The 26,806-nt window shown below is 60.5% G+C and overlaps 1 protein-coding gene and 1 long non-coding RNA gene across 8 annotated transcripts in view; one reads left to right on the top strand and one right to left on the bottom strand.

The window, feature by feature from the left end:
• Positions 1-5,133: 5,133 nt before the first annotated feature.
• Positions 5,134-26,806, top strand: part of EMID1 (EMI domain containing 1) — a 35,073-nt gene continuing 13,400 nt past the window's right edge. For 3 of the 7 annotated variants that reach the window (XM_045534395.1, XM_045534394.1, XM_045534399.1), the window contains exons 1-14: positions 5,208-5,323; positions 12,784-12,897; positions 13,303-13,406; positions 20,146-20,229; positions 21,297-21,358; positions 22,849-22,969; positions 23,171-23,221; positions 23,306-23,395; positions 23,912-24,058; positions 24,536-24,604; positions 25,084-25,173; positions 25,314-25,366; positions 26,152-26,214; positions 26,319-26,363. In XM_045534395.1, coding sequence (XP_045390351.1) covers positions 5,223-5,323; positions 12,784-12,897; positions 13,303-13,406; positions 20,146-20,229; positions 21,297-21,358; positions 22,849-22,969; positions 23,171-23,221; positions 23,306-23,395; positions 23,912-24,058; positions 24,536-24,604; positions 25,084-25,173; positions 25,314-25,366; positions 26,152-26,214; positions 26,319-26,363 — 1,194 coding nt within the window. In that variant the 5' untranslated portion in view covers positions 5,208-5,222. Of the gene's footprint in view, positions 5,324-12,783; positions 12,898-13,302; positions 13,407-20,145; positions 20,230-21,296; positions 21,359-22,848; positions 22,970-23,170; positions 23,222-23,305; positions 23,396-23,911; positions 24,059-24,535; positions 24,605-25,083; positions 25,174-25,313; positions 25,367-26,151; positions 26,215-26,318; positions 26,364-26,806 lie in introns of all 7 variants that reach the window. The other 4 variants (XM_045534398.1, XM_045534396.1, XM_045534397.1 and 1 more) reach the window with 2 other exon arrangements.
• On the bottom strand, positions 18,341-20,806 carry LOC123625810. Its single transcript, XR_006730659.1, has 2 exons — positions 20,705-20,806; positions 18,341-18,546 (listed from the first exon to the last, which is right to left on the bottom strand). It is a non-coding gene; the product is annotated as an uncharacterized LOC123625810 (long non-coding RNA).

A 26,806-nucleotide genomic window follows, 5' to 3' on the forward strand; every position in this document is an offset into this window, starting at 1 on the left:
GATATTTTCCCCACACCCTTGCCAACCCATTTTATCAAAAATTTTAAGTCCTTGTCGTCAGTTTTGCAAGGTGCTATCTCATTGTGGTTTTTCATTTGCTTTACTTTTCTTTGGAGTGAAGTTGAATCCCTTTTCATCCTAAGCTGGCTGTCTGCTCACAACTTTTGTCCATTTATCTATTGGGTCACTGATCAAATATTATTGATTTGGAAGAGCTCTTTAAATGTGGAGGAAATTAGCCTTTCCATCTGATCTATATGTTGCAAATTTTTCCACAGTTAATCATATTACAGTTGACCCTTGAACAACGTAAGGGTTAGGGGTACTGACCCCCACCATGCAGCCAAAAATCTATATATAATCTCTCTCCCTTTGGGAGTGTCTCTCACGATATCTCTGTGTCTCTGTCTCTCTGACTCTGTCTCTTTCCCCACTGCTCTCATTCTTCTCCTGCCCCTCAGAACCACCTCCGTGGAGGCGAAAACCATTCATCTTGGGGGCGTCATGCAGGGCAGGCCCACATGCTCATGACCCGGCAGGTGCCACCTGGAACTGGCAGGGTGGCAGGCAGCTCCTGGGTCTCTGCTGTGAGTGGCTCCTCGCACCTACCCTTCATTCCTGCCAAATCTGTCACATCACAGGGACTTATGGCCACCACTCCAGACACATCCAGCAGGGAGTGGGCTTTACCTCACTGGGGCTGGGAGATGGACACCTTCCCCCACGGAAGGTCCTCACACTCTGCAGACCATGTTCCCAGGCCCCTGGTCACCAAACATTCTGCTCATCAGCCTAGAAGTTCCACTACCAGTGATACCAATGATTCAGGGTTTAAAGGAGAGGAATCCCTGTTAATTCTCCCTCTTCTCAACCTTAAACAACATTAAACATATAAGCCATTCACACTCTAGTATGAACAAGCCAACAGCTCCTCTCTCTACTCCTTAGTTAGATACTGCCTAATGAGACCCCATTAGTCCATTTTTGTAGGAGGAGATGTATGGAAAGAGAAGCAGAGTAAGGGACCTCAGAGAAGTCGGGTAGGGCAGGGGTGGGTGGGGGCACAGGAAGGAGAGGATTCAGGGCAAACTACCAGAAGAAGGGAAGAGGAAAGAAACATTGTTAAGGAGAAGGGCTCTCATTTGTCCATCCCTTCATAGTCCACAAAGCACAGTCACAGGAAAGTCTTCAAGTCCTCACTTCACCCCCATTTTCCAGATCGGAGAACTGAGGCCCTGAGAGAAGGGACTCTGTCTAAATCACATGGAACATCCAGGTCTCCGACGTCCCAACCTTCCATGCTTGCTGTGCCCAGCCCTGTCATTCTGTTGTCCTCCTCCTACCCCTCCACAAGGCTTGGGGCTCTCCTCCCGAGGATTCCTGAGGGGTGGACAGCCCTCTGGGAGCCCTGATTTATGACCGTCCGACAGCTTCCTTCCTCCTGTCACTGCCTTCCACCCCCAGTCCCAGCTCTGCAAGACAGGGACAAGCTGGGTGAGAAGGGCAGCTCCAGGGAGCATAAATAACTCTGCCAGGCAGCTGCAGGCTCTCGGGGTCTCCCAGCGCCCCGGTGGGCCCAGCCCTGCGGGGCGCCCCTTGCTCTGAGCACAAGGGGCGGCAGGGCCAAAGCCCCGATCAAAGGCACAGAGAGCAGGCATCGTTCCCTAACCTGGAAGCGTGGGCAAGGCCGGCCCTGGGGCCCTGCCTTTTGACTGGGCATGACTTCGAGGGCTGCCACCGTTTACAGAAGCCCCTTCCCTTTCATGGCGTCCAGGCACTGCCAAGGCCCCTGGGGACTGCCACCCCGGGCTCTGGGCACCCTTTGGCCCGCTCTGGCTGCTTCGTCACCTGGAGGATGGGCAGGTGTGGGTGCTGGGCTGGCACGAGCTGGTGTATCAACAGGGCTGACATTCTGAGGCACCCTGAGCCGGCGAGGCTGTCCCGTGGGACACAGCGGGAGGAAAGAGGCCCTTAGCTGGGCCCGGAGGGAGGTCACAGGGGAAGGAGGCTGCAGCCCAGGTTTGTTTGTTGAGGAGAAAGCATTTCCTGTTTGGACTGGGCCAGGGTGGACGCCTTGGTGACTCTGCACCGGACAGGAGGCGCTTCCCAGAACCCCGCGGCCTGCTCCGGGAGGGTGGCGCCGTGTGTGTCCCTGTGTGGTCCCCATGCGTGTGGGTCCAGGTCTGGGTGGTTTGTGTCCATGTGTTCTCTCTGCCCTCCTCGGCCCCCAGATGGGAGCCCAAGCCTGAGCCACCGTATCTCTTACCCCGGAGCAGCCCCCCCGCAGGGCTCAGCCAGAGGGTGGCAGTGTGGCCTGGTGGGTGAGCACACTGGCCCACACCCATCACTCACCAGCCATGGGCCCCACACCTGGGGACAATAAGGCTGCCTCCGGGTGGCAGAGAGGAGGGCAGCAGACAATGCGAGCAAAATGCTTAGCACAGCACCTGGCACACGGTCAGCACTCGGAACGGAAGCTGCTGTCGTTATTGGCGGTTGTGGTCTGGTCTTGGCAGCAGAGAGGACCAGGCCCCCCCCCCGGGGGGAGAGGGAGGCCCCGCCTGCAGGGCCAGGCACTGAGACCTCGAGCCAGCCAGCCCCTCTGCTCCCCGTCTCAGCAAACACTGCAACCTCAAATGACCAAAACCCAGGCCCCCGTGGCATTTCCTGCCTTTCCGCAGGAAAGGGGACAGAAAGAGGACAGAGGACAGAAAGCAGGCCAATGTCCATCAGGAAAATGGGCCCTGAAAGGGGGCTTCGGTTGTGCCCCGGGGCCACCGCAGGGAGACCTGAAGCTTTCCCATTGTCCCAGAAGCTCAGACTCTTGAGCCAGAGGAATTTAAAAAGGTCCTAGGGCTTGTTTTTTCAGGCAAGGAAATGAGGCTCAGAGAGGGGAAGTGACTTGTCTAAGGTCACACAGCTTCCAGGGATTGCTCGGGAATTGACCCGCCAAGCTATGGGGCCCGAGCCTGTGCAGTGGTAACCAGCGGGCTGCACCGCCGCAGTCTGGCCATAGTTACACACAAACACCTGGCGCAGGGGATCCAGCCTCAGCAAGGACAGGCCCCTGCTCCGATGTGAAAATGTTAATAACAGGTTTTACCAAGAGTCCCTTGCTGGAGAAATTCTGCAGTGGCCTGAATCTCCCACAAGTTTGGTGGCATTAGTTAAGGAATGTGAATGCCATTAACCACATAAACATCTCGCACATGTTGCAAACAGACCTAGTGGTGCCTCCTCGTTCCATGTCACACATCTGGGGTCCCAGACACCTCTTGGTCCCTCCAAGGCAGCCCCCCAGGACAGAAGCCACTGCCCAGCGCTTCTCCTTGCCATACAGCTGCCTGCTCTTCAAAGCGCCCCTTGGGGTGGTGGGTTTTGAGCCCAGCCATTTGATCAGGGCCTCAGACGGGCCTGGGATCCTCCTGGGCCGTGGCCCCTCGGGAGTACCCAGTCAGCCAGGAGGCTGGGTCATTGATCTAGCTGTGTCAAAAACAAGCTAAGCAGAGAGGCACAGAGCTGCATTTCTTGGGGGTCAGAGAGATGGCAAAGTAGATGCCCCAGAATTTCCCATGGAAGGGAGGAAGGCAGCTCCCTAGGGAGGCAAAGTTGGCACCATGGGGATGTCATTGGAGGAAGTGGTGAGCCCTTGGGGGACCATGTGAAGCAAGGGACAGTGGGTACCAGGGCATTACCGTGATATCTCAATCCTTACCCCGTAAGGAAGGTAAACTATCCTCTTCACAAAAGGGAAACTGAGGCTAAGAGAAGGAGGACTAGCGTGGGCTGACTCGGGCAGAAGTGGCAGTGGCAGGGTTTGGACCCAACTCTCTCTACCCGCCCCCTCAGGGGACAGAGAATCAGCTTCCTCTATGTGGGCACACCGGTGATGGCTGCCCCATATAGACTCAGCCTCAGGGCCCCGTGAGCTAAGGAGAGGCGGTCCCCAGGGATCGGAGGTAGGGGTGACAGATGCTCTGGGGAGTGTTTCCGGCAGGGATCACGGATCTGGCCAAGCCATGGGCACAGCCAAGCTAGGAAAGGGGTTCCCCAGGCTGGGCCTGCCTGCTGCACGTGGACTCAGCAGAAGTCGGGGTTAGAGACTGTCCTGGGAGGTTGGGGGCCATGAGTCCCCTCGGATGAAAGCTCTGGTCCCGCCCCATAAACACACACGCCTATCACAGACACACATGACACGCATGCACAGATACCTTGCATGCCTGTACACGCATCCATCACATACACACACCACCCACATGCAGCACAGACACGCACCCCCGTACACTCACACCACACCTGCACATACCATGGTGGGATGCACAGCCCTCCCCCCAGAAGCCCGTCCATGTAGCCTAGATGAAGAAACTCCACTTGATGCCAATCCTTGCCTTGTTACAGATGGGGAAACTGAGGCCCGGACCAACATGCTGTCTACACTCTTCCCTAACTGTAGGTAAGAGCTGACACGCCTCTGAAATGAGGAGATCTGGGTTCAAATCCTGGCTCTGCCAACCACTGTCAGGATGTTTTCGATAGATGACATCTCTTTGTGCCTCAGTTTCTCCACCTGGAAAATGGGAGTAAGAGTAGACAGGGCACTTATGGGGTCAGCCCAGGTCTTCTCCTCCTGGGGGGACTGTGGGGACTGCCCCTCGGTTTCCTCACGTGCAAAGTGGGGATAATGTGCCCACCTCGGGCAGAGTGGCTTGAAGATGAAACTGAGCCAGGGCGTGCGGCGGCGGCGGCGAGATGCCGCTACGCCCGGCACGCAGAGCCCAGGACGCCTTTGTCGGGGGCTGGATCCCGCAGAGATGCCCAGACGAGACGCGGGATGAGTCCCCGACATCATTCGCTCAGGCGTGCTGGGTTCGGGTCCCGGCTGTGGCCCGGGCCTCAGTTTCCCAGTCTGCAACATGCGGGAGGGCACTTCGGAACTGGCCCCCCGCCCCCGAAAGGGGCTCGCGGCGAGGGCGCAGGGCGGCGGGCTCAGGTGCGCACCTGGCGGGCCTCCCGGCGGGGGCGCCCGGGCCCGGGCTCCTTCCGGGTCGGCGGCGCGAGGGGCGGGGGGCCGCGCCGAGGGGCCGGGCGGGGCCGGGAGCGCGCGCCCCCGCCCCGCCCTCTCGCCCTCCCGCCGCCGCGCTGGGGACCGGCTCGGCGCGGCGCGGGGACGGCGGGCGGGGGCGGCGAGGCGAGGGGCGCGCGCGGAGGGCGCCGGGCGCAGCATGGGCGGCCCGCGGGCCTGGGCGCTGCTCTGCCTCGGGCTCCTGCTCCCGGGAGGCGGCGCCGCGTGGAGCGTCGCGGGAGCCCCGCTCTCCGGGCGCAGGTAAGGGGACCCCCGCCTCTGTGCCCCGCCCGTGCGCCGGGGGCCGGGGGGCCGGGCACACGCGCACCCCCACCGCCGTGCGCGGCCGGGACTGGGAGGGCGACCCGTGCCCACCCCAGTGCCGGCGCGGGCGAGGGCGGGGACCCCGCCACCGCTCTCCGGTGAAGCGCCGGGAGTGCCAGGTCCCTCGTCCCAAGTGCCCGGAGCCGGCAGCCTCCCCACTCCCTCCCCTTCGGCCCGGCGGAGAGGAGGGGGAAGGGGCGCCCACGGGAGGACGAAGCCCCCCACGACTTATGTCGCCCTGGCCGGAGGGCTCCTCCCCCTGCACATGGGAAAGGCCCACGACCCCTGCTGGCCAAGTCTTTGGGGACCCCCCTCTCCCCTCTCCCCTGCTCCTGGCTTTTTTTAGTACCCGGGCTATTAATTTCCCTCAGAGGAAGGACCGGGGTGGAGTCTCACAGCCCACTGGGTCATGTCGGAGGCTCCCCGGGGACCTGGCATTTGGAACAGAGACAAGAGGAGTCACTGTGCCTTCCTGCTGCTCTCTGAGTTGCTGGGAACATTCTCTCACTGGCCTTTATGGAGTGTCTCCCAGAACCTGGCTCCGTGGGGCTCTTACATACAGTGTCACCATTAATCCTTCAAGGGCCGAATGGAGCAAGGAAAACCGGCCCCATTCAGCAGATGAGCAGACTGAGGCCCCAGGAATTGACATAATCTTCTAGGCTCATGGGTTATGCATTGCAGAACTGGGTTCAAATCTGTCGTGCTGGCCTTGATGACAGCGTTGGAACCTGCCCTGGCCCGTGTCCTGGCTGCAGCCCCTGCCCCCGCCAGAGTCCCCTCTCATGGGCCAGGCGCCGTTGTCCAAGGCAGACAATGTGGACCCGCCAGGCCTCTCCAGGCCTTTTCATCCCGTTCAAAGGCCTGCCCGGCCCCTGCCCCCTCCGGCCTCAATTCTTTAACTCTTTTCAGAAATTTCCCTTTCCCAGTGGTCAGGGGCCAGCGTGCCCCGCTGGGCGAGCAAGAGCAGGTGACATGGGCTGAGCCGGAGCATGGAGGTGGCTGAGGCATCACAGCCAGAAGAGCAGTTGTCTGAGACAGGGACAGACACGTGGCAGATGTCATAGCCACCACCTACTGTGTGCTGACGATGGCTGGCCTGGATCCGACGCCTCCAGAATCTTCCCAACTGCCACTGGAGGCTTTTTATGATGTTTGTTTCATAGAGGAGGAAGCTGAGGCTCAGAGAGGGGGTATGACCTGCCCGGAGCATGCATGTGAGCCCCAGGACCCCAGATGCCCAGATGACAGAGACTTTGAACTCAGAATTCCCAGAGTCAGGCTCAGGATGATGGTCAGAGAGCTTGAGGCCCGGAATCCCCTCCAGCCAGTCCAGGGCTGGGCCCCCCAGCCTGGGCTCCTCACCCCCCAGGGTTTCCTGAGTGGGAGCAGGATGGCGGCTATGGGCAAGTATCTGCTGATCACTGGGGACTGTCACCCCATCTGTTCACAGCTGGCTGTCCCAGTAGCCTGATTATCACAGCAATACTATTGCTCCCATTTTACAGATAAGGAGACTGGGTCCTAGAGGGGAAAAGTGGCCCCTCAATCCAGGCCAGTTTCCAAATCTAGTGTCTTTCTCTCCCCAGCAGCCATCCTGGAGGAGGGAGAGGGGCCATCAGCTTGGGGGCTGGGAACATTTGTAGGTCATGGTTAGAAGTTAGGAGCTCTGGCCTCAGACAGAACGAGGTTTTATTCCTGGCTCCATCACCCACTTGGTGTGTGATCTCAGGCAGGTCACTTCTCAGTTTCCTGTTTCCCTTTTTCCTTTGCTTATCCCTGCTTGTGGCCTGTTCGGAGGGTGGACAGTCCCCCCTGGGAAGGACCAGCGTGGCACCTCATGGACTGTGGTTCCTGCTTCCACCCCTCCATGGACTGGGGTAGGAGCCTCGGGCCAGAGGAGTCTGGTCCTCAGCTGCCAGGACCTCCGCTTGTGGCCCTGGCCCTGTCCCAGCGTGAGACAGCATGCGGACGTCATGCTCTGTCAGCCTTCCTTCCACCCCCAGCCTGGGGCTGCAGGCACCCCTTGGCAGCCAAGGGACCAGAGGCAGAAAAGAGGCTTTGTCCTGGGGAGGGGTTGGCCTGGGAAGGCATCCAAGGGGCCTCCCCCAGCCCCAGGAATGTGGTAGGACTTTGAGACCCCCGGCACCAGGGTCCCCAGGGGGCTACGCAGAGCTGCCTTGGCCGGCCCCTGCCCCTGCCAGCCCCTCGTGCCCTGCTGGGGCTGCTTCCTGCCCCACGGAGGTCCCGCCCAGCCTAAAACCACTTCCTTTAACTGCTCATCTCAGCGCAGCAGCTGTAGGGTTCGAGCCATCGCGAGTGTCCTGGCGCAGGCCACTAACCCCTGTAGCTCTGGCTTCCTTTGGGAAAATCCCAGGATCAGGGCGGGTGGAGAGCTCTGACGTGCATGGTATCTCCTGCATCCGCTCTCCTCTCTGCGGGGCTCAAATCCCAGCTCTGTGCATCCTGGGCAGGTGCTGTCTCTTGGAGCCTCAGTTTCCCCCTCTGTCAAATGCGGAGCCTGACATTCCGTATCCCAAAGTCAAGGGGAGGACCTTGTGAAGAAGGTACTGTGCCGGTGTCCCCTGGACACAGGTTCCCCTGGGAAGCCCCTGGGCCACAGCAGCCGGGTGTGGGGCCCATGTCAGGGCTGTGGCCCCAGAGTCCAGAAACAAGAATTAACAATAGCTGTTATCACTGTGCTAAGCGCTTTGCGTGACACCTCCCCTGCCAGAGGAGATTCTGCTCTCCCCATCTGCAGATGGACAAAGTGAGGACAGAGGGGGTCAGGGCCTTGTCCAAGGTCACTGATTTAGGAAGCAGCAGAACTGGGACCAGAACTTCGCCCCCAATGTGGGGTTCTGGCTCTTGTTACCCCACCCCCATCCACCTGGCTCCTATCTGTCCTCTGGTTTTCCTGACAGCCTTGGCCCCAGGCCTGCTTGGCTGCCTCCCGCAATTAGCCCCATCACTGTTCCAGATCACAGCCCTGGGCCCTCTGGAGACAAAGTCCCCTGGGCCCCTCATGGCAGGAGGTGGAGTGTGGGTATAGGTGGGGGGCCCTAGTGGGGTTGGCCAATGCCAGGCTGAGCTGGTCTGGCCTGTTTTCTCCCCTCCTGGGGGCCCACTTCTGCTGAGTGGGCAGAATCGGCACACCCAGCAGGGAAGTGCTGCCTCCTTGAGCCCCTGCCCTCACCTCCCCGCATGCCAGCCTCACCTGGCAGCTGATCACTGGCCACACCCCAGGGCGGGAAGCCCCTGGGGCAGCAGGGATGGACCCCATCTCCTGGAACCTGCTGGCTCCTCTGCCCAGGGCCACAGTCCGTTCTCAGTCATTCAGTCATTCAGCAAACATCCCTGAGCCTAGTCCCAGCTGCATGCCCTACCCCTGCACCTGCTCAGTAGCTCAGGGCTACTGTGAGTGGCTGACGGGTGCCCCCAGGAGAGACACAATCGCACGTGGGCCTCAAGGCTGAGACCCAAGGGGATGAATAGGAGTTTGCTGGAGCAAGGGGGAGGGGCTATCCAGATAGAGGGATCCTCGCATGCTAAGGTCAGAGGCGGGAGGGGGCTGCACAGGTGTGCAGGAGAGGCAAGCAGCATGAGGAACGAAGGGTGGGGCCAGCAGGGCATGCAGCCCGGTGAGGAGCCGTGGTGGCCGCGGACCCCATGGTGGGCAGTGGCAGCATTGGGTCTGTGCGGTAGGAAGAGCCTGCAGCTGCCTCTGGACAGTGGATGGAGGGCAGGACGCTGCCAGGTCAGGCTGGGCCCCTGCAGAGGAGCTCAGGCTTGTGCTGGGGGCCCCGGGGGCCGGGGTCCTCAAGGGGAGAGTGGGCACAGTTATTGGTGACCCCAGGTGGAGGGGGCAAGGGGCTGACCTTAAACCCACCTGGCCTGAGTGTCCCTTCCTGTCTAAAATGTCTGGCTAGCCGGCCACCAGCTCCATGTCTCCTAAGCACGGGATTCAAGCAAAGTCCAGATTGTGGGAGATAAACCAAGGAGCCAGGCAGGGGCCCGCATGAGGGAGATTTTAATTAAGGAAGAAGAAAAAGAAATTGTTTTTCTCTAGCTCCCCTGGTGAAAAGGACAGCTCAGGCAACTGTGGCCAGTCACAGGCCCACCTCCCCCCGCCATGTCTAGGGCACACAGCCCTGTGTGTGCCTGGGCCTGCCTCTGCCTGTTTGTGTATATGTAAGAGGTATGTGTGCACATGTGTGCACGTGTGTGCACATATGTGAGGGCACACAGCGCTGTGTCTGCAGGTACAGACTCGTGCAGGGAGGGTGGTCATTTGTGTGCCTAAGTGTCCTGCTGGATTTGGCTTGGCCTGTCTGTGTGCACGAGTGTGTGTGTATGTTATCTGTGTGCATATGTAGATCTGTGTATGTACATGTGGGCCTATGGGTATCTGTGTGCATTGTATGCAGATATACATATGTGAGTGTGTCGTGTGCATGTGCTCACTGCTGTGCATGTTTGCCCTGTATGCCTGGATGTACATTTGCATGTGCATGTGTGCACGAGTTTGCATGTGCATGCATCGCGTGTGCGTGTTTGTGTGCATTTGCACACTGGCGTAGAGTATTCACACTGTGCCCAGGAGCCCCTTCCTGTATCTGGAGTTTCTCACTTTCCTCTGCCCGGTTCCTCCCTCCCTCCTTCCCTCCTTTACTCCGAGCAGGCCAGGAGGGTAAGATACGCTGCAGGGAGCCTGTGAACCCCCTTAACTTGCACATCAAGTTTTACACATTTTTCTGGAGAGGAACCACATTTCCCAAAGGGGCTTATGTCCCCGCCCTCTATACAAAACGCTAACATGTAAAACCACAGCTCTAGAGACCTGGGGCTCTTTAGGATGGGGAGCCTTGAAATGTATCTTTTTAAACTTACAAAATCCTTGCCTACTTGTCAGGAGAAACATTTCCAGCCTGGGGTTAAGAGTGCAAGCTCTGGGACCAGACGGACCAGAGTTCCAGCCCTGACTGTGGTGCCCACAGCACGTCCTAGACCCCAGAGCCGCAGTCTTTCCAGCTGTAAAGTGGTAGTCATAGTACGGTGCAGGCCAGGCACGGTTTGGGGGCTCAGGCCTGTAATCCTAGCACTTTGGGAGGCCGAAGCAAAAGGATCATTTGAGGCCAGGAGTTTGAGAGCAGCCTGGGCACCATAGCGAGACCCCATCTCTACAAAAAATTTAAAAGTTAGCCAGGCATGGTGGCACTTGCCTGTAGTCCCAGCTACTCAGGAGGCTGAGGCAGGAGGATTGCTTGAGCCCAGGAGTTTGAAGTTGCAGTAAGCTATGATGACACCACTGCACTCTAGCCTGGGCAACAGAGGAAGACCTTGTCTCAAAAAAAATAAAATAAAATAAAATAAAATAACTAAACAAACAAAAAAATCACCCTGCGGAGCTGAGAGTTGAAAACAAAAAATAATGTGCAGAATTTAAATGAACTATGCATGCAAGGCCCTGGGCACAACTCCTGGCGGGCAACAAGCCTGGTAAATTGAGCTACTGTTTGTTTTGTGCAGCAGACAAAGCACATGGAAAGCCCTCTTTATCTCCAGAGGTGGCAACTTGAGAAGAGAGTGTGATTTTTCCCAGCTTTGTGCACACATACCCGCATGCGTACACACGTGTAAATAGTTCTCTCTCTCTCTCATTTTACTAGAAATGCAGTCATCCTATGTCATTGGTCTGTGCTTGCTTTTTTCCCCCGAGCCTGGTGTGACAGCCGGTGTTCGGGCCCAGCGTGCGGACACCTTGGGCTTCATCAGAGCAGCTGGTTGTCTGTGCCTGGTGGTTCCGTGGCTACTTAGGCTTTTCCCAGTTTCGTGCCGTTCCTGATGGGGCTGCAGCCAGCACCTGTCCCTTCTGCGTGGGATGGCCTGGCCGGGGCACTGTTGAGCTCCTGCCACTTCGTGGGCAGATTGGACTGTCCCTTCGTCCAGCCTTGCCACCTCCAGGCCTTTGCCCCGGCTGTTGCCTCCTCCTGCACTGATTGCAGTGTGACACAGACACACTGGAAGGGAGTTAATCCCTAGGCCCCTAAATCGAGTTAGCTGACTGGTCCTGGCCGGGGACTTTCTCCTTCTGGTGGGCTGGGGTGGGGGCTGGATCGTGGTGGGCAAGGACTCCTCGGTGCTGGCTGGGACATTCCAGGCGCTCGGCCCTGCACGGGGTCACGAGCACTGTGTTTTTTGCAGGGGCTGGGGAAGGAGGGATGGTTTCAGGTGACCCTTCTCAGCCTGGGCCAAACCCACCCACACACTTTCCTTTGTGGCCTCAAGCCCAGGGTCAGCGGGTTCCCAGACTGGGGCCTTCACAGAGCCACAGACCGTGGCTCAAGGAGATGGGGAGGGGACAGGAGCTGAGGCCTCTGGGATGGAGTCAGAAGCTGGGCTGGGCCATCCACCTTCCCATGTTCAAATCTGGCTTCTCCATGCACCAGCTCTGTGACATGAGCAGTTGTCTTCACCTCCCCGAGCCTCAATTTCCACTCTGTGAAATGGGGGCGAGGGAGTGCCTTCCTGGCTCACCATTGCAGGGTGGTGTAAATGCCCTCCGCAGACAGTAAGTGCTCACTATTGCAGTGCAGTGTGATTATCAGTTGGCATTTGGAGAAGTCAGTCCTCCAGGCTCGGGACATTGATGGCACAGCGTGGCCACCACGCAGAGGGGACGCGAGGGGAAGTGAGACAGGGCCTCTCTCACGTGCCAGCGGAGGGGCAGGCACGAGTCGTGAGCTTAATTCAGTGTGACAAGTGTGCAAAGTGCCCCGGGACCCAGGGTGGGGAACGATCATATGTGCTCAGGTCGGGGTGGAAATGGGACAAGACGGAGGGAAGGGGTCACACCACAGCGGGGCTGTTAAAGTAGGAGGTGCCACCCGGGGAGGGTGGAAGAAAGGTGCCCCAGGCAGTGCCCAGCACCAGCAAAGGCCGGGAGGTGAGGAACCTAGGGAGGTAAGGAATCTACGTGTGGGATTCCTGAGGAATCTACAGGAGATCCGAGAGCTGGGAGTCGGGGTGGGCTGGGGGAATGTGGCCAGGTTTCCATTCTGTGACACCCCTCTAGGGGGGCACCGAGGGGCAGGAGGAGAGGCCACTGAGGTTGTTCAGGTGGGAGGCAGGAAGCAACGGTGCCCTTGATGGGTCGAGGTTGGAGAGAAGAGATGTTGAGGAGGGGGAGCCCCGCCCAAGGCCTCCCAAGAGCCCCCAGCATGGCCCCTCCACCCAGGGCCATGAAATTCACCCCTCAGCCACAGAGACTCCCACCGGGGCCCAGAGGACTCTGCGAGCTCAGGGTCTCTCGGCCCCGGGCACTCGTGGCTCCTCCCAGAGTCCCTGGCAGGGGGCCCTGCGTGGCACTGAGCTTCCTCTCTTTGGGTCTGTTTCAGGAACTGGTGCTCATACGTGGTGACCCGCACCATCTCATGCCACGTGCAAAACGGCACCTACCTTCAGCGAGTGCTGCAGAACTGCCCCTGGCCTATGAGCTGCCCGGGGAGCAGGTAGGGGAGGAGCTGCTGGCATTGGCCTGGGGTGGGACTGCCTAGGGAGTGCTGGGGACAGCTGGACCCCAGGGTGGGTGGAGCAAAGGCAGCACTGGCTCTAGGCCTGTTCTCAGACCGTCTCTTTGTGCTCTTGCGGCAGCCTGGAGGGCTCCCTGGGGAGGGATGCGCCATTCTGCAGCCCAGCCCGCAGGGCTTCCTGTCCAGCCAGTGTACAATACCCCAGGCTGGGGGCTTTGGGGAGGGGGGTGCTGGATCCCAAATGCAAGAAGAGAGAGACTCCAAAGGGACCTGAAGGTGGCCGAGGATCCTGGAAGCTTTGCGTTTGTCCCCATGGGTGTCTGGGGTGGTGGGAAAAGCCACAGAACACCCTGTCTAAGCCGGGCCACCTGCGGACTCTTCCAGCTACAGAACGGTGGTGAGACCCACGTACAAGGTGATGTACAAGACGGTGACCGCCCGTGAGTGGAGGTGCTGCCCCGGGCACTCGGGGCTGAGCTGCGAGGAAGGTAGGATGCCCGGCTGGCTCCCGCAGGTACACAGGTGACTCAGTCCGTAGACGCTGCACACGCACAGAGCTGTGCCTGCTGGAGCCGTGGCACAGGGCCCCAGACACAGCTGGTGCCTGTTGTCCCCCCCCTCGGTGACTCCTGGGACACTCCCAGGAGAATGTCATACCTGCTGCGCAGCTCACGTTCTCAGTCACAGCATCCCAAGGCTGTCCTCCAAACTTGGGAAAACCCATCTAGACGTTTCCATACGACATGGTAACAGACACCACGTGGGAACGCGGGGCTGTTTTAGTCAGTTCAGGGTCAGAGAGGCAGGCGTGGCTACACCCGCCCTGCCCGAGGACACCACCGGCATTCGGATTCGAGCCCTGTCTGCCCGGCGCCTCTCCCTGCCCCCGCCTCTTGGCCTCCAGATGGGAGGACACGGTTGGGCACCCATGTGTGGGGCATGTCCCCGGCAGAGGGACTCCTCTCACCCCACCCACCTTCATCTGTGCAGTGCGGGGTGGCTCAGGGCCGAGCCCCGGGCAGGGGCAGAGCCGGGCCACACTGTCACCTGGAGAGCCCTCTCCCGTCCTAGACACCTGCCTGTCTGCTGAGCAGTCCGGGCCCTCCCACCCCGCTGCCCGGCTGAACCCAGCAGGCGGCAGGTTTTCGGGCACCAAGGGCTGTGTTCCCAAGCGTGTCCCTAAGAGGATGGGCTGGCCTAGAAGCAGCCTGAGAGCCAGGCCCAGAGATCCCTCGGTGGAAAGAGGGTCCCCACAGCAGCACGTGGATGTGAGCACCAGTTGCAGGACGTATCCTGACTCCGGAAACACGAGTGTGTAAAACTGCAGCCTCTCAATCGAGGGCAGGTAGTGCTGGCAGGAGCCATCACTGCGACCCCCGCAACAGCCCGGTTCACAGATGGGGAAACTGAGGCCCAGAGAGACGGCTCGAGTGCCCAGAGTCACACAGGCATGGAGATGGGGGCAGAACTCACCACAAAGTGGGGGTGGGAGGGGGTCTGGCGGGTTCTTACTTGGGGTGGGAGGGTCCCCAGGGGACCTGGGAGGAATGCACAGGCCAAATGCCCTGCAGAGAGGCAGTCACGTGGGAGGGGCGTGGGGCACTGCGCCCTCTCCTCCCCGGTGGGAGGAGGCGGGGAAGGCAGAGGGGCCTGAGGGGCAGGGGCAGCGCCAGCCAGGAGGGGCGGCTGCCAAGCAGGCCACAGAGGAGCCCCGGTGGGGAGGGGCGGATCCCCCAGGCCCAGACAAAGGCCACTCTGTCCCTGTCTCTCCTCCCAAGGGCAGACCTTCCCGGTCTCTGGGCCTTTGTGGAGAGGGTGAGGGCCGAGTACAGGTAGGGGCAGCACCCGTGTCCTTGAACCCAGCGGCTGGAGGCCGCACATCCAGGAGCCAGGCTGAGGGCTGAGGGCTCAGCTGGTGGCGAGGCGGGGGTGCGAGAGGGGCGCCGGGCCAGGCCAGCCCTGATGCCTGCCAGCTCCCTCCGTGGGGCCTTCGGGTCCCAGCCTGGGGACGGGGCTATCCAGGGCTCCCTGAGCCAGGCCAGCTCTGCCACACTCCAGCTGCATGGCCTCGGGCCAGGGACTCCCCGTCCATTGTGCAAGTCATTGTGCAAGGGGGCACCGAGCTGGGGGCGGGCTGCGATCCAGGTGGCTTCTTCTCCTGCACACCCGGCAGCAGGGGGGCCTTCGCTAGGGGCGCCAAGCTGCCGGGTGCACTTGTGGCAGCCTCGGCGTCCTCAGCTGTGAAACGGGCAGGGCAGTAGAGTCCAGGGACGTTGCCAGGATGACACGGAGCAGTAAAGCCCCCGCACGCGGCTTGGCAGCCCCTGGTAGGCGCTATGGGATGACCAGTGGGACAGGAGGGGCCTCTTCCCAGCCACAGGCAAGTGGATGCCCGAGTATTCCGGAAATCTGCTGTGTGGGGCCATGGGAGTGGGGCACAAAGGCATGGGGACACTTCTGGCCCATCCCAGGCCCCGCCCTTCCTCCCCAGCTGGGTTCAAGCCGGGCCCCTCCAACGGCTTCCCCTGCTGGCCACTGCCCTTGCGGCCTGCCCAGTGCTGTGACCCGACCCTGGGGCCCGAGAGCTGTGTCACCAGGGGCGGCAGGGCCCAGAGCAGCCTGGGGTGGGCTGAATCCCAGACTTCCGCCCCGGGTCATCTGCGCTCTGCCGCGTGACTTGGGGCAAGTCTGAACCTTGGCTTTATCTGCAAGGCACCTGGGATTGAGACCCGGGCGGTCACGCCTGGCAGTTAGAGGCTCCATAAATGTCTTCCTCTCCCCTCCCGCCCCCTGTGCTGGGGACGCTGCGGTGACCCAGCAGACGCAGCCCTGCCTGCTGCCGCCTCTGAGACCCGGCTTCTCAGTCACTGCTCAACGCACTGGCCTCGAGGCTCCGGACTCGATGTCTGTGAGGCTGGCGGGCTCTAGGGAGGGACTTCACTGCCCTTAGCTCAGTTTGCTCGTCCGCAGAATGGGGACGTTCGCTCTGCGACAAGCAGTGAGGATGGTCTCATTTGATGTTCACGACAACCTGTGAGGAAGGGGCTAGAACAGGCCCCATTTTACACATGGGGAAACTGAGGCTCAGAGACGTGAAGGGACGGGCCTGTGCAGCAGCCACCTCCATGTCACCTTGACTCAGGGGGGCTCCCCGCAGACAGATCTCCCATCAGCCCCTTGTCCAGATGATGACAGTGAGGCAAGGCTCAGAGAGGGTGTGGGTCTCACAGCAGGTCACTCAGCAGGTAAGCACTGTGGCATCCCCAGGCCCCAGACCCTCCCGCAGTAATAATGACAAGGGGAAGGAAAGCTGCCACCGTGCTCCGTGCCGGACACGGCAGTGCATGTCCACCTGCATCGTGCCAGCGGGTCCTGGCACAGGAGGCCCCGAAGCAGAAATCGAGGCTGTAGGGGGGACGCCTTGCCCAGGGTGGCGGCTTATGAGCTGAGGAGCCGGATTCAAACCCAGTCAATCGGACCCTGGAGTGGGGGCCTTTCCCCTGCAGCAGTGCCGGCTGAGGACTCCAGGGGAGCGTGTTCAGACTGTTGGGGCTTGTGAGGCTGGCGGGTCCAGTCGCAGCACCGGCCCCTCCCAGACAGAAGGGCAGAGGGGCTGGTGGAGCTGGGCTGCCTCTGTGTCCCCCGCGTAAGTCCTGCCGTCCTCAGCACCTGTGTCCCTTCCCATCCGTGGACGCTCACAGCCCTTGTCCTCCGTGACAGGGAGGCAGAGAGGGGGAGCTTGCCCAAGGTCACACCGCAAAGTAGCCTAGGAACAGAGTTGAGGCTGCAGCCTGGGCCCTTCCTGGGCCCCTCAGCCCCTCCCGCCGCCCAGGACTGGGCACGTCCCACACACACCTGGCTCTAACCAGGTGCCAGGTGCGGCGCCAGGCCTGTGCTTTGCTTTGCAGATGCAGTGTCCCCAGGGCTAAACACTGCGCAAATCCACCCGCGTCCACCCCCGTCCACCCGCACTCCTGTCTGGGAGGCCCGGGAGCCCGCACCTCCCCGCCAGCCCGTCCCGCACACCCAGGCGGGGCCCCTGCCCACGGGACCAAGGCCCAGCGTCGCCCCAGCCTCGCCCTCCAGTTGACTCCTCACCCACACTGGCCTCCTCTCCCATCCACGGCCTCAGCAGTGGCTGTCCCTCTGCCTGCCACTTGGCTGAGGTGGCCCCGCCCTGCCGTCACACTCCCACATCCCCGGTGCCTGGCCTGGGCCTGGCGTAAAGTATGTGCATGAGAACTGAACAGGAACTTTGCCCACCCGAAGAGGGGGCCAGGCTGGACACAGCGTAGGTTCTGGGAGCTCCCGGCCCCACCTCTGACCCTCACTCCTGGCCCTGGCCTCCAGCAGCGAGTATTTACCTTTGCAAAGCAAATTCCTTGCAGGAGACCTGGGCGGGGCTGGGGAGGAGCCCAGCAGATCTGGGGGGTCAGTCATGGATGAGGAAGCCCCTCCCTCCCCTCCTCTCCTGGGAGAGAAAGTCGCAGATGTGGAGCCCAGGGACATGCCCCAACCTTTCACAGCCTCGTTCTGAGTTTAGGGCAGGGTTGGAATCCCGGCTCCCGCCCTCCCGCCGAGTGGGCAGAGCAGGCAGCCTCCCCTCTCTGGGCCTCAGCGCTGTCGTCTGTGTCATGGGGCGCAGAACCCACGAGAAGGAGCTCAGAGCCTCTTAGCTCAGGCCTCGCACTGGGGAGAGGGAAGAAACTCCAGACAGCGCTGGAGGTCAGGACGGGGTGATGAGAGCTTCAGCGGGGGCTTTGGTAGCAGTGGGTGCCCTGGTCTGTCCAGGAAGGCTTCCTGGAGGAGGTGACATGGGCCCAGCAGCTGTAGGGATTGGGGGAGGGCGTGCACGTGTGTGTGTGTGTGTGTGTGTGTTTGTTCACGTGCATTTTTATAGGGCACGTGAGGACCTCCCAGATGGTGGGAAGTGGCCCAGAGTCGGGCTCCCAGAGTGGAGCTGGGGTTTGTGGTCCCAGGAGGAGCCCTTCAGGAGGGACCACTAGGCCAGGGTGAGGGGGGTCTCAGCCCATCAAGGCCTGTTTCAGGGCCCCTGGCCAAACACCAGTGGGAGGGATGTGACATTTTTGTCCAATAGGAGACCTCCCCCAACCCGTGGCTTCTTCCTTACTGGAATCTTGTGTGCCATGGGGCCATTTTACAACTTGGGACGTCCCTTAAAGTCTTTCCATTTATCAGAATTTTGGAGAGATTTTGAATAATTTCTGTGAATCTTAAATCTAAAGTCAACATTTTCTGGTCTTTTTGACAGTTTTGCTCTTTCTTTAAGCTTTTTCCCCCTGTAGTATAAATTCATGATTCCTTTGAGCCTCTTAAGTCGGTCAGGCCGTGTTTCTGTTAATTTTGCTAATTGTCTCTGGCTTCTGGCAAAACGTCTAAAAACAAACTGGTTGCAAAAGAATTTCCAACCACAAGTTTACAGATGAGTAACCCAGGGACACCCTCGTGTGACATTAGAACATTTTGCTGATCTTTGAGACAATTGTGCCTGCTTTTATTTCGTTGACTGATCCATGCGTTTATCAGCGGAAGTTTTACGGAGGCTCTTGAGGTCCTACTGGGTGCCAGGCACTTGTTTTAGGCCAAGCACTTCTTTGGGTCAACTTCCTGAAACAAGTAATAAAATGACATGTTACTTCTCCACCTGGGAGCTAAGAGGATGATGAGGGCTTGGTGCGGCCATTCTTCTCGGGCACCGGTGCTCCTGCCAGACACTGGGCCTCCCTGCTGGTGGCCTCCCCCAAAAAGAAGTGGGTCTTGCAGTTGGACTTCCTGGTTCAGATCCAGGCTTGAGACCTTCCCGGGGACAGCCGTGGGCGAGTCACTTTATTTATCTGCCTCGTTTTCCTCCAAGAGGAAAAGTGGGATGAGTCTTATACACTCATCCATTTTTCTGAGCACGGGGGACAGTGAGCAGTGCCGTGCCTCAGTTTCCCTGTCTGGAAGGTGGAGGTGAACTAGCACCCACTCACAGTTTAGGCTGTGTATACGTGAAGTGCTTAGAATGTGCCGGGCCCATTCTGCTCTTAGTGAACATAGGCAGGAGTCGGCGTGGTTATTACCTGCCTGCTGGGATCGAGCTGGGCCACGTGTTGGGCGTAGCACGGGCCTGATTCACAGTGACGGCCCCTGTCCAGAGACCCCAGGGCCTGCCCCAGTCCTGGGCTGGCCACCCACCTTCCTCCATCCTGGGTGAGGTTTACCCCCCCCCACCGTGTCCCGGCAAGCCACAGGCCCTTGGGGGCGCAGGCTCAGCCTGAGCGAAGGCCCCATGGTGGGACCCGGAGCAGGGCCTGGCAGCGTCCCCCGGGGGGCTGGCCAGAGGGGCCTGTCTGGTTTGAGTTCCCGGCGGCGCCTCTCGCTCCCTGCGTCAACCCACAGCCCAGCTCCGAGCTGCCAGGCCCACGCCTTATTTGGGTCCTGCCTCCCCCCAGACGACACTGGGAGGCCTTAAAAGGCAGGCCCTGGGGGTGGACGGGGACGTTGCCACGGGCTGCCCGGCCCCTCCAGCTGTGCCCCCGCCCCTGGCTTGGCCAGCCCGTCCCTCCAGCTGTGGAGAAAATCAGGCCCCCCAGAGCCAGACCAGCCCGGGCAGCTGCTCACGCAGGGGTGGCGGCGGGGGTGGGCGCCCCGGCAGCCAGACTCCCTCTGGTTTTCATTTAAAACCAGGGCTGGACCCACTTCCGTCTCCTCTTACCGAGCGGGGCAGGGAGAGCGTGGACGGCAGCGGTCACGGAGCATCGACTGTGTGTCGGGCCCTGTGAGCGCACAGGGGGCCCCTTGCACGCACGGCCATCCTCAGGCCGCACACCAGCCCCGGAGGTATAGAGGCTTTGGTATCCCATTTCACAGATGGGAAAGTAGGTCCAGAGAGGACAAGTCACACAGGTCGGTAAATGACGGGACTCAGACTGGAGCTTGTCTGTGAGCTCTGAACTCTGAACCCAGGCAGGTGGCTGGGGTCGTCGGGGAAGCCCCCAGCCTCATCCTGGCCACCAGCCCCTCTCACTCACCAGCCCCATCCAGTGGCCAGCCTCGCCCCAGCTCAGCCCAGCTCATGCTGTGTGACCCAGGTGAATTGCCCCACCTCTCTGAGCCTCTGAGGGGAGGAGGGGTCCCTGCTTTGGCAACAGTGGTAGCAGGGGGCTGAGGCAAGGCCACGAGGATGGCGCGGCCGGAGGGGCTCTCACCCTCTCTGTTCTTCAGTCGCAGGCTCTGCTGGCTTTGTGGAGCCCAGATGGCCGGGCAACGCCATGCGGCGGATGGCACTTCGGCCCACAGCTTTCTCAGGTGGGTCCTGGGGTGGCTTTGGGGGGCTCCCATGGGCTGGGGGAGACCTGCAGGGGCCAGGGCAGTGTGGTAACTGTCCTAAAAGCCAGCCAGGTGCAGCAGTGGAGGGACAAGGACAAGACCCTACCCCCAGGCTAGACAGAGAGTTTTGAGGCCCAGAGGAAGGGCCCAGGCACCCTGAGACCCAGGACCCCTGGACTCCTGCAGACCTAGGCCCAAGTCCCCCTGCTGCCTCTTTTTATTCAAATGACGCTTTTCTGAGTATCTGGATGTGCCAGGCCCTGTGCCAGGCACTTCCCATCATCAGCTTCCTTAAATCTCACAACTGTCCACGACACCCCCCCATAGTCCCAATTTTAAAAAGGAGGAAGCTGAGGGTCAGAGAGGACCCCTGTCCTGCCCAAGGCCCCATGGCCAGGAGGGAGCAGCACTGGGACCAGCCCCTGGGTGTTGTACTTGTTGGGCACCCACTCACCCCTGCCCTGAGCTCAACGTCCTCAGGTGTGAAGGAGGGTGACACCCCTGTCAGCCGCAGGGTCGCAGGGTCGTGGTGAGGGCTGGAGAGACCAGCTGGCTCAGCGCTGGGCGGTAAATACCCGGGGCTGTTACGAATGACTCAGGTCTCACAGACAGGCCGGGGCCAGAGGAGCTGGGCGGTGGTTGGGGGAGGGTCACAGGATGGCACCTCTGAGGCCAGCCCAATCCAGACTGGGCTGTCTGTCCCCAAAGGCCCAGCCCTTCCCAGGCAGGAAGCAACAGTATTTCCTGGCCTGGCTTCTGGGAAAGGGGTCGTTCTGGACGCAGAGGCTGCCAGAAGTCAGGTCCCTGGTCCTGCCCTGGGAGAAACGGGTCCACCGTGGAGGCTCTGACGTCGAAGGAAACCCGCAAGGCCTGGTCCGTCCTGGACCTGCTGCGATTCTGTGGCCCCTTCCCTACCCTGGGCTCCTTCGTGGGTTGGGGTCATCAGGTGTCTGTCCCCTCCATCCACCCCTCCCCCAGGGGCTGAAGGGCTCTGAGGGGGAACCTGGGACCCCTGGCCGCAACCCCAGCCTCTCCCCTCCCTGCAGGTTGTCTCAACTGCAGCAAAGTGTCAGAGCTGAGCGAGCGGCTGAAGGTGCTGGAGGCCAAGGTGGGTGAGCAGCTCCCCCTTCCCCGCCCCCTTCCCTGCACGCATGCCGGGTGCCTGCCCCTCAGCGACCCCACAGCACAGCCCCGAGCTGACTCTGCAGGCAGCTTCCCCCGTCAGGCACGCCCTGGCCTCTCCTTCAACGCCCCTCCCTGGGAAGCCTGCTCACAGGCTGTGCCTCAGTTTCCCCATCTGTAGAGTGGAGGTGATACTAGCACCCACTTACAGTTAAGACTGTATATGTGGGGCAGACACGGTGGCTCACACCTGTAATCCCAACACTTTGGGAGGCTGGGGGTTCAAGACCAGCCTGGGCAACATAGTGAGACCTCATCTCTACAAAAAATTTAAAAATTAGCTGGTCATGGTGGCGCATACCTGTAGCCCCAGCTACTCTAGAGGGAGGCTGAGGCAGGAGGATTGCTTGAGCCTGGGAGTTCGAGGTTACAGTGAGCGATGATGATGCCACTGCACTCCGGCCTGGGCAACACAGCAAGACCCAGTCTCAAAAAAAAAAAAAAAAGAAAGAAAGAAAAGAAAGAAGGAAAGAAAAAAGTAAGACATTCTGGATTTAGAAGCATGAAGAACTCAGAAATGCGAAAAAACAACCAGAAAACCATTCACAGCAATTGTCCACGCCCCCAAAGAGAGCCATGTCGACATTGAAGCATCTTTTCTTCCAAATTTTCTAAACACAGAGACACACACACACTTGCGTGCACATCCTGTGCTCCCTCATTCCCGCCTCTGGGAATTTATCTTAAGAAAATGATCAGATGCAAAAATGTTTACCGAAGTGTTAATGATCAGTAGAGACATTTGCAAACCGGGCCACAGAAGCGGGCTTGCACAACTATGGGCATCTGCTCTGTGGAGTACTAGGCCCCCTTTGAAAACACCGCTGACGTGAACAGGTGTGTCCGAGCAGCAGGTGCTAGAATCCACTCCCGAGCTCCCGGCTAGGGGGAGCCAGCCTGAGAGGCAGCTCGGTCCCGGGTCTGCCTGAGAGCGTCACCTTTTCTCTGGACAGGCCCACGTGACCCCCACAACCCTGGCTGACAGGACACCACGAACTTTCCAGAACCTTCTTCACCCTGGGCCCGGAAATGGATTTTCTGTACACCTCTGGGTCTCCATTTCATGTCAGACCCTCCCAAACTTCTCTCCAGATTTAACGAAAATGCTCCCAGCTATAGCCCTGTGGTGCTTTAACTGACGGAGAGAAGCTTCCTGATATTTATGTAGATCAGCGAAGAAAAAAAACCGCGGCCCAGCACTGCGATCAGAGCCCAGCTGGGTGGCGGTGACCGTGTGCAATGGCGCTTCTACAATGAGTGTCGTGAATTGCGCACTTTGGAAAGTGCAGTCACTCCTGGTGACGTTCTGAGCCCACCGGCCATGCTGGGCTCTGCTGGCTCTGGGCCCCCCTCGGCTGGCCTGTCCCTGGTGAGACCCTGGCACCATCCCACCCCTGTCTTCCTCTTCCTCCGCAGGTGGCCGTGCTGACTGTCACGGAGCGGGCAGTGCCCCCGACCCCAGCGGCCCCTGAGGACCCTGCCCTGCTCTGGGGCTCCCCAGCTGCCCAGGGCAGCCCCGGAGAGGGAGGCTTCCGGGGTGAGCGGGGCGGACCCGAGCGCGCCCGTGGGAGGTTCTGGTCCCCGCCCTGCCGCTGACTCCCAGCCCAACCCCCTAGTGGGCCTCGTCTCTCCAGGGACTCCCAGGCCGGGCAGGGGGCTGGAGCCGGGGGTGGGCACTCTGGATGACTCCCTGTCCCCAGCCCAGTGGGGACTGACCCCTACCTACCCTCCACCCCAGGGCTGCCAGGAGCCAGAGAGAGCGTGAGGGCCCCGCTGCTCCCTCGAGACGGTAGGTGCCTGCCGGGGGGCCGGGGCCGGGTGGGGGGTCGGGAGCATGTCTGGAGCTGCTGACCGGGTGCACTTTGCCCCCCAGACCAGGTCGGTGCTCGGGGGCTGCCTGGGCCTGCTGGCCCCAAGGGAGACGCCGGCAGCCGGGGCCCAGCGGGCATGCGAGGCCTGCCAGGTGAGTGGCCACGACACTGTCCCCCCGATTCCCTGGCCATCCCCCCCACCAGGTGGACCCAGGCATGGGCCTTCCTCCCCCACCCCTGACTAACATGGCCAGGGGGGGTGGGGCCCCTGCGCCCGCTTGCTTCTCCACGCACCACCCCTCCAGGGGGCGCCCCGCTCCTGCCGAGCCGCCCTGAAACCCTCTCTTGCATTCACGAGGTGGGGTCAGACCTGTCCCTGTCCTCCTGGAGCTCCCAGACCGGCAGGAGTGGGGGCTCGGCGGAGGGGAAACAGCAGTGCGCACCCCGGGTGACCAGGGTTCCTGCGGGATGTTGAGGGTATGGCAGCCCCACGGAGGGAGCCCAGGCCCATCTGGGTGGGATGGGAGACAGGGGTGCTGTGCTCACGCCCTCACGGATGGCCAGGGTGGGCAGGCCTGCTGCCCTTGGCTACCTTGTCCTGCCTCTTCGAGACCACCCTGGGCCTCCCTGCCTCCTGCACACCCCCAGCCCCTGCGATTCCATTGCAGGTCCACAGGGCCCCCCGGGGAGCCCTGGCCAGGCTGGAGCAGTGGGCACCCCAGGAGAGAGGGGACCTCCGGGCCCACCAGGGCCTCCTGGGCCCCCTGGGCCCCCAGCCCCCATTGGGCCAACTCATGCCCGGATCTCCCAGCATGGTGAGTCTCCTGGGGTCCTGGCAGGTCGAGGGGGGGGGTGGGATGAGGGTGGAGTAGCCATCACTGCAGCGCCCGCTGCCATCTGCCAGCGCCTCTTGTGTGGCGGGCTTGCCCAGGGTAGGCCACGTGTCACCCAGTCCTACAACAGGCGCTGTCCTCCTGTGTTCACAGATAAGGAACACAGAGCGCCAGAGAGGGGGGGTCACCTGCCAGGGCCCCACCGCCAGGGCGTGGGGGATGGCTTCAAACCCAGGCAGCCTCCATAGCCCGTGCTCAGAGCCACCTGGCATCGGCCCCCGCCCCCCGGCCTTGGAGCTGGCCAGAGTCCAGCCCTCGGAGCAGCAGGAAGGTCAAGGCCCGGCAGCAGGAAGAGAGCCCTGAGCTCCCAAGGCTGCAGGCCTGGCCCTGTGCTCAGAGGGGTCCCGAGTTCTCCCGGCGGGGCCTTGACCTGCGTCCTTGGCCTCCTCCCTTTGGCAGCCCGGCCTGACCTGCACGTGGGGCAGAGCGTGGAGCGCCAGGTTCAACCTCATCTCCATCGTGTCTTCGGTGCGTGGCCGGCGCCATGTCACTCACTCCCCCATCCCACCATCCGTTCCATCCGCTATTCATTCTCCCTCTCCAAGCCTCAGTTCCTCATCTGGTCAGTAGGGACAGTGACAGTACCAGCCTCCCAGAGCTCTGTGATGACACCCGTGCCCAGCAGCCTGGCACCCTGTGGGTGGTCAGTAAATAGTAGCTTTTATCATTCCCATTTGACAGGTGACAGTACAGGCTCAGCAAAGTGGACAGTCTCGCTGGGTGTCACCAGCTAGACTGCAGTGGGGTTAGATCCCTGGTTTCCCTGCCTCCTGGTCTTGCGTGGCCAACACTCCCCACTTCCCACCCTGGGAGCAGGTGCCCAGGGGCCCCAGCCGTGCTGCAGGCTGCCCTGCAGGGCAATCAGAGCTGTCTTGGCAGAGGTGGCCACTGAAGACTGACCACCCACCCCGCCCAGTTCTGCTCACTCACTGTCTCTCCTCTCCCAGGGGACCCGTTACTGTCCAACACCTTCACTGAGACCAGCAGCCACTGGCCCCAGGGACCCACTGGGCTCCCAGGCCCCCCAGGCCCTGTGGGTAAGTTGAGTCCAGGCCCAGGGTAGGGGGTGGAGTTAGTAGATGGCAGGGGGAGCGTGTGGCTGTCAGGAGGAAGCTGATGGGGGACTTCCTCGCATTGTACTCTGTTCTGGCCCTGAGGACATCCTGTCTTCTTCCAGGTCCCCCTGGACCTCCTGGCCCCACAGGTGTCCCTGGGAGTCCTGGACACATGGTGAGTTGTTCTCCAAGTGCTCCTACCCCTATGTCCCTGCATTCATTTCTCCATCCTTTCATTCATTCATTCATTCAAAGTATTCATTGCATTTGATATGCAAACTACTTTCCATAATCTTCTCATTCAGTCCATGTAGCAAGAAGCAAATTTTTTTTTTTTTTTTTTTTTGAGACAGAGTCTCGCTTTGTTGCCCGGGCTAGAGTGAGTGCCGTGGCGTCAGCCCAGCTCACAGCAACCTCAAACTCCTGGGCTTAAGCAATCCTACTGCCTCAGCCTCCCGGGTAGCTGGGACTACAGGCATGTGCCACCATGCCCGGCTAATTTTTTCTATATATATATTTTAGTTGGCCAAATAATTTCTTTCTACTTTTTAGTAGAGACGGGGGTCTCGCTCTTGCTCAGGCTGGTCTCGAACTCCTGAGCTCAAACGATCCACCCGCCTCGGCCTCCCAGAGTGCTAGGCTTACAGGCGTGAGCCACCGCGCCTGGCCAAGAAGCAAATATTGTTATCACCTAAGGCCAGAAAAGTGGAGCTTCTCGCCCCAGGGCTGTGGCCAGCACGTGGCAGCGTCTGTGTGTTGGAGTGGGACTGTCTGACTCCAGGGTCAGACCTCAACACCCAGCTGCATGAGCTGTCCACTGCGTGCTAGGCCTTGGGTAGATCATGAAGAGCCCACAGGCCCCGGCCAGGCCAGGGCTCCCTCCCCAGCACCTCTGCCCCCCAAGCCTCTGCCTAGTTCATCCCGCCTTATACGAGGCTGAAGCCCTGTCTTGTTGCGCAGGGACCTCCAGGCCCCATCGGACCCAAAGGACTCTCTGGGCACCCAGGAGAGAAGGGCGAGAGAGTGAGTAGCCAGGCAGCTCTGCATCGGGGATTCTGGGGAGTCCTGGGGGCCCCAGGTCAGAGCTCCCAACAGCTGACGCCACTCCTCTCCTCCCTCCTACACAGGGACTGCGTGGGGAACCCGGCCCCCAAGGCTCTGCGGGGCCGCGGGTAAGTGATGCTGTCCCTGCAGCCACCCCTGCAGGGTCCCCCAGGCCCAGACTCCTGCTCTGGCTCCAGCCCCTGTGACCAGAGCCCCAGACCCTCCCTGGCTGGCCCAGGGTGGCTCCATCTCTCCTCGGTAGCTCCCTGTCCCTGGGACCCATCATTCTCTTAGGAGCGGGCTGCTTCTGTCCCCCTCGCTCCAGGTCTCTGTGTCTGTCGCTGTTTCTCTTTCTCTCTCTCTCTCTGTGTGTCTGTCTCTGTATGGACTCTGTATTTCTCTCTCTCTCCAGCTCTCCAACTCTGACTGCAGATTTTTCCACTTCTCTCTTTAATTTGGTCCACTTTTGCTTTATATATTTTGAATCTTTGTTACTAGGTGCATACACATTTAGGATTTTAATGTCTCCTTGGTCATTTTACTTATGAAATTAATATCTTTTTGCTGGAGC

Source organism: Lemur catta, chromosome 21 (assembly GCF_020740605.2).
Source record: "Lemur catta isolate mLemCat1 chromosome 21, mLemCat1.pri, whole genome shotgun sequence".
Taxonomy (NCBI): Eukaryota; Metazoa; Chordata; class Mammalia; order Primates; family Lemuridae; genus Lemur; species Lemur catta.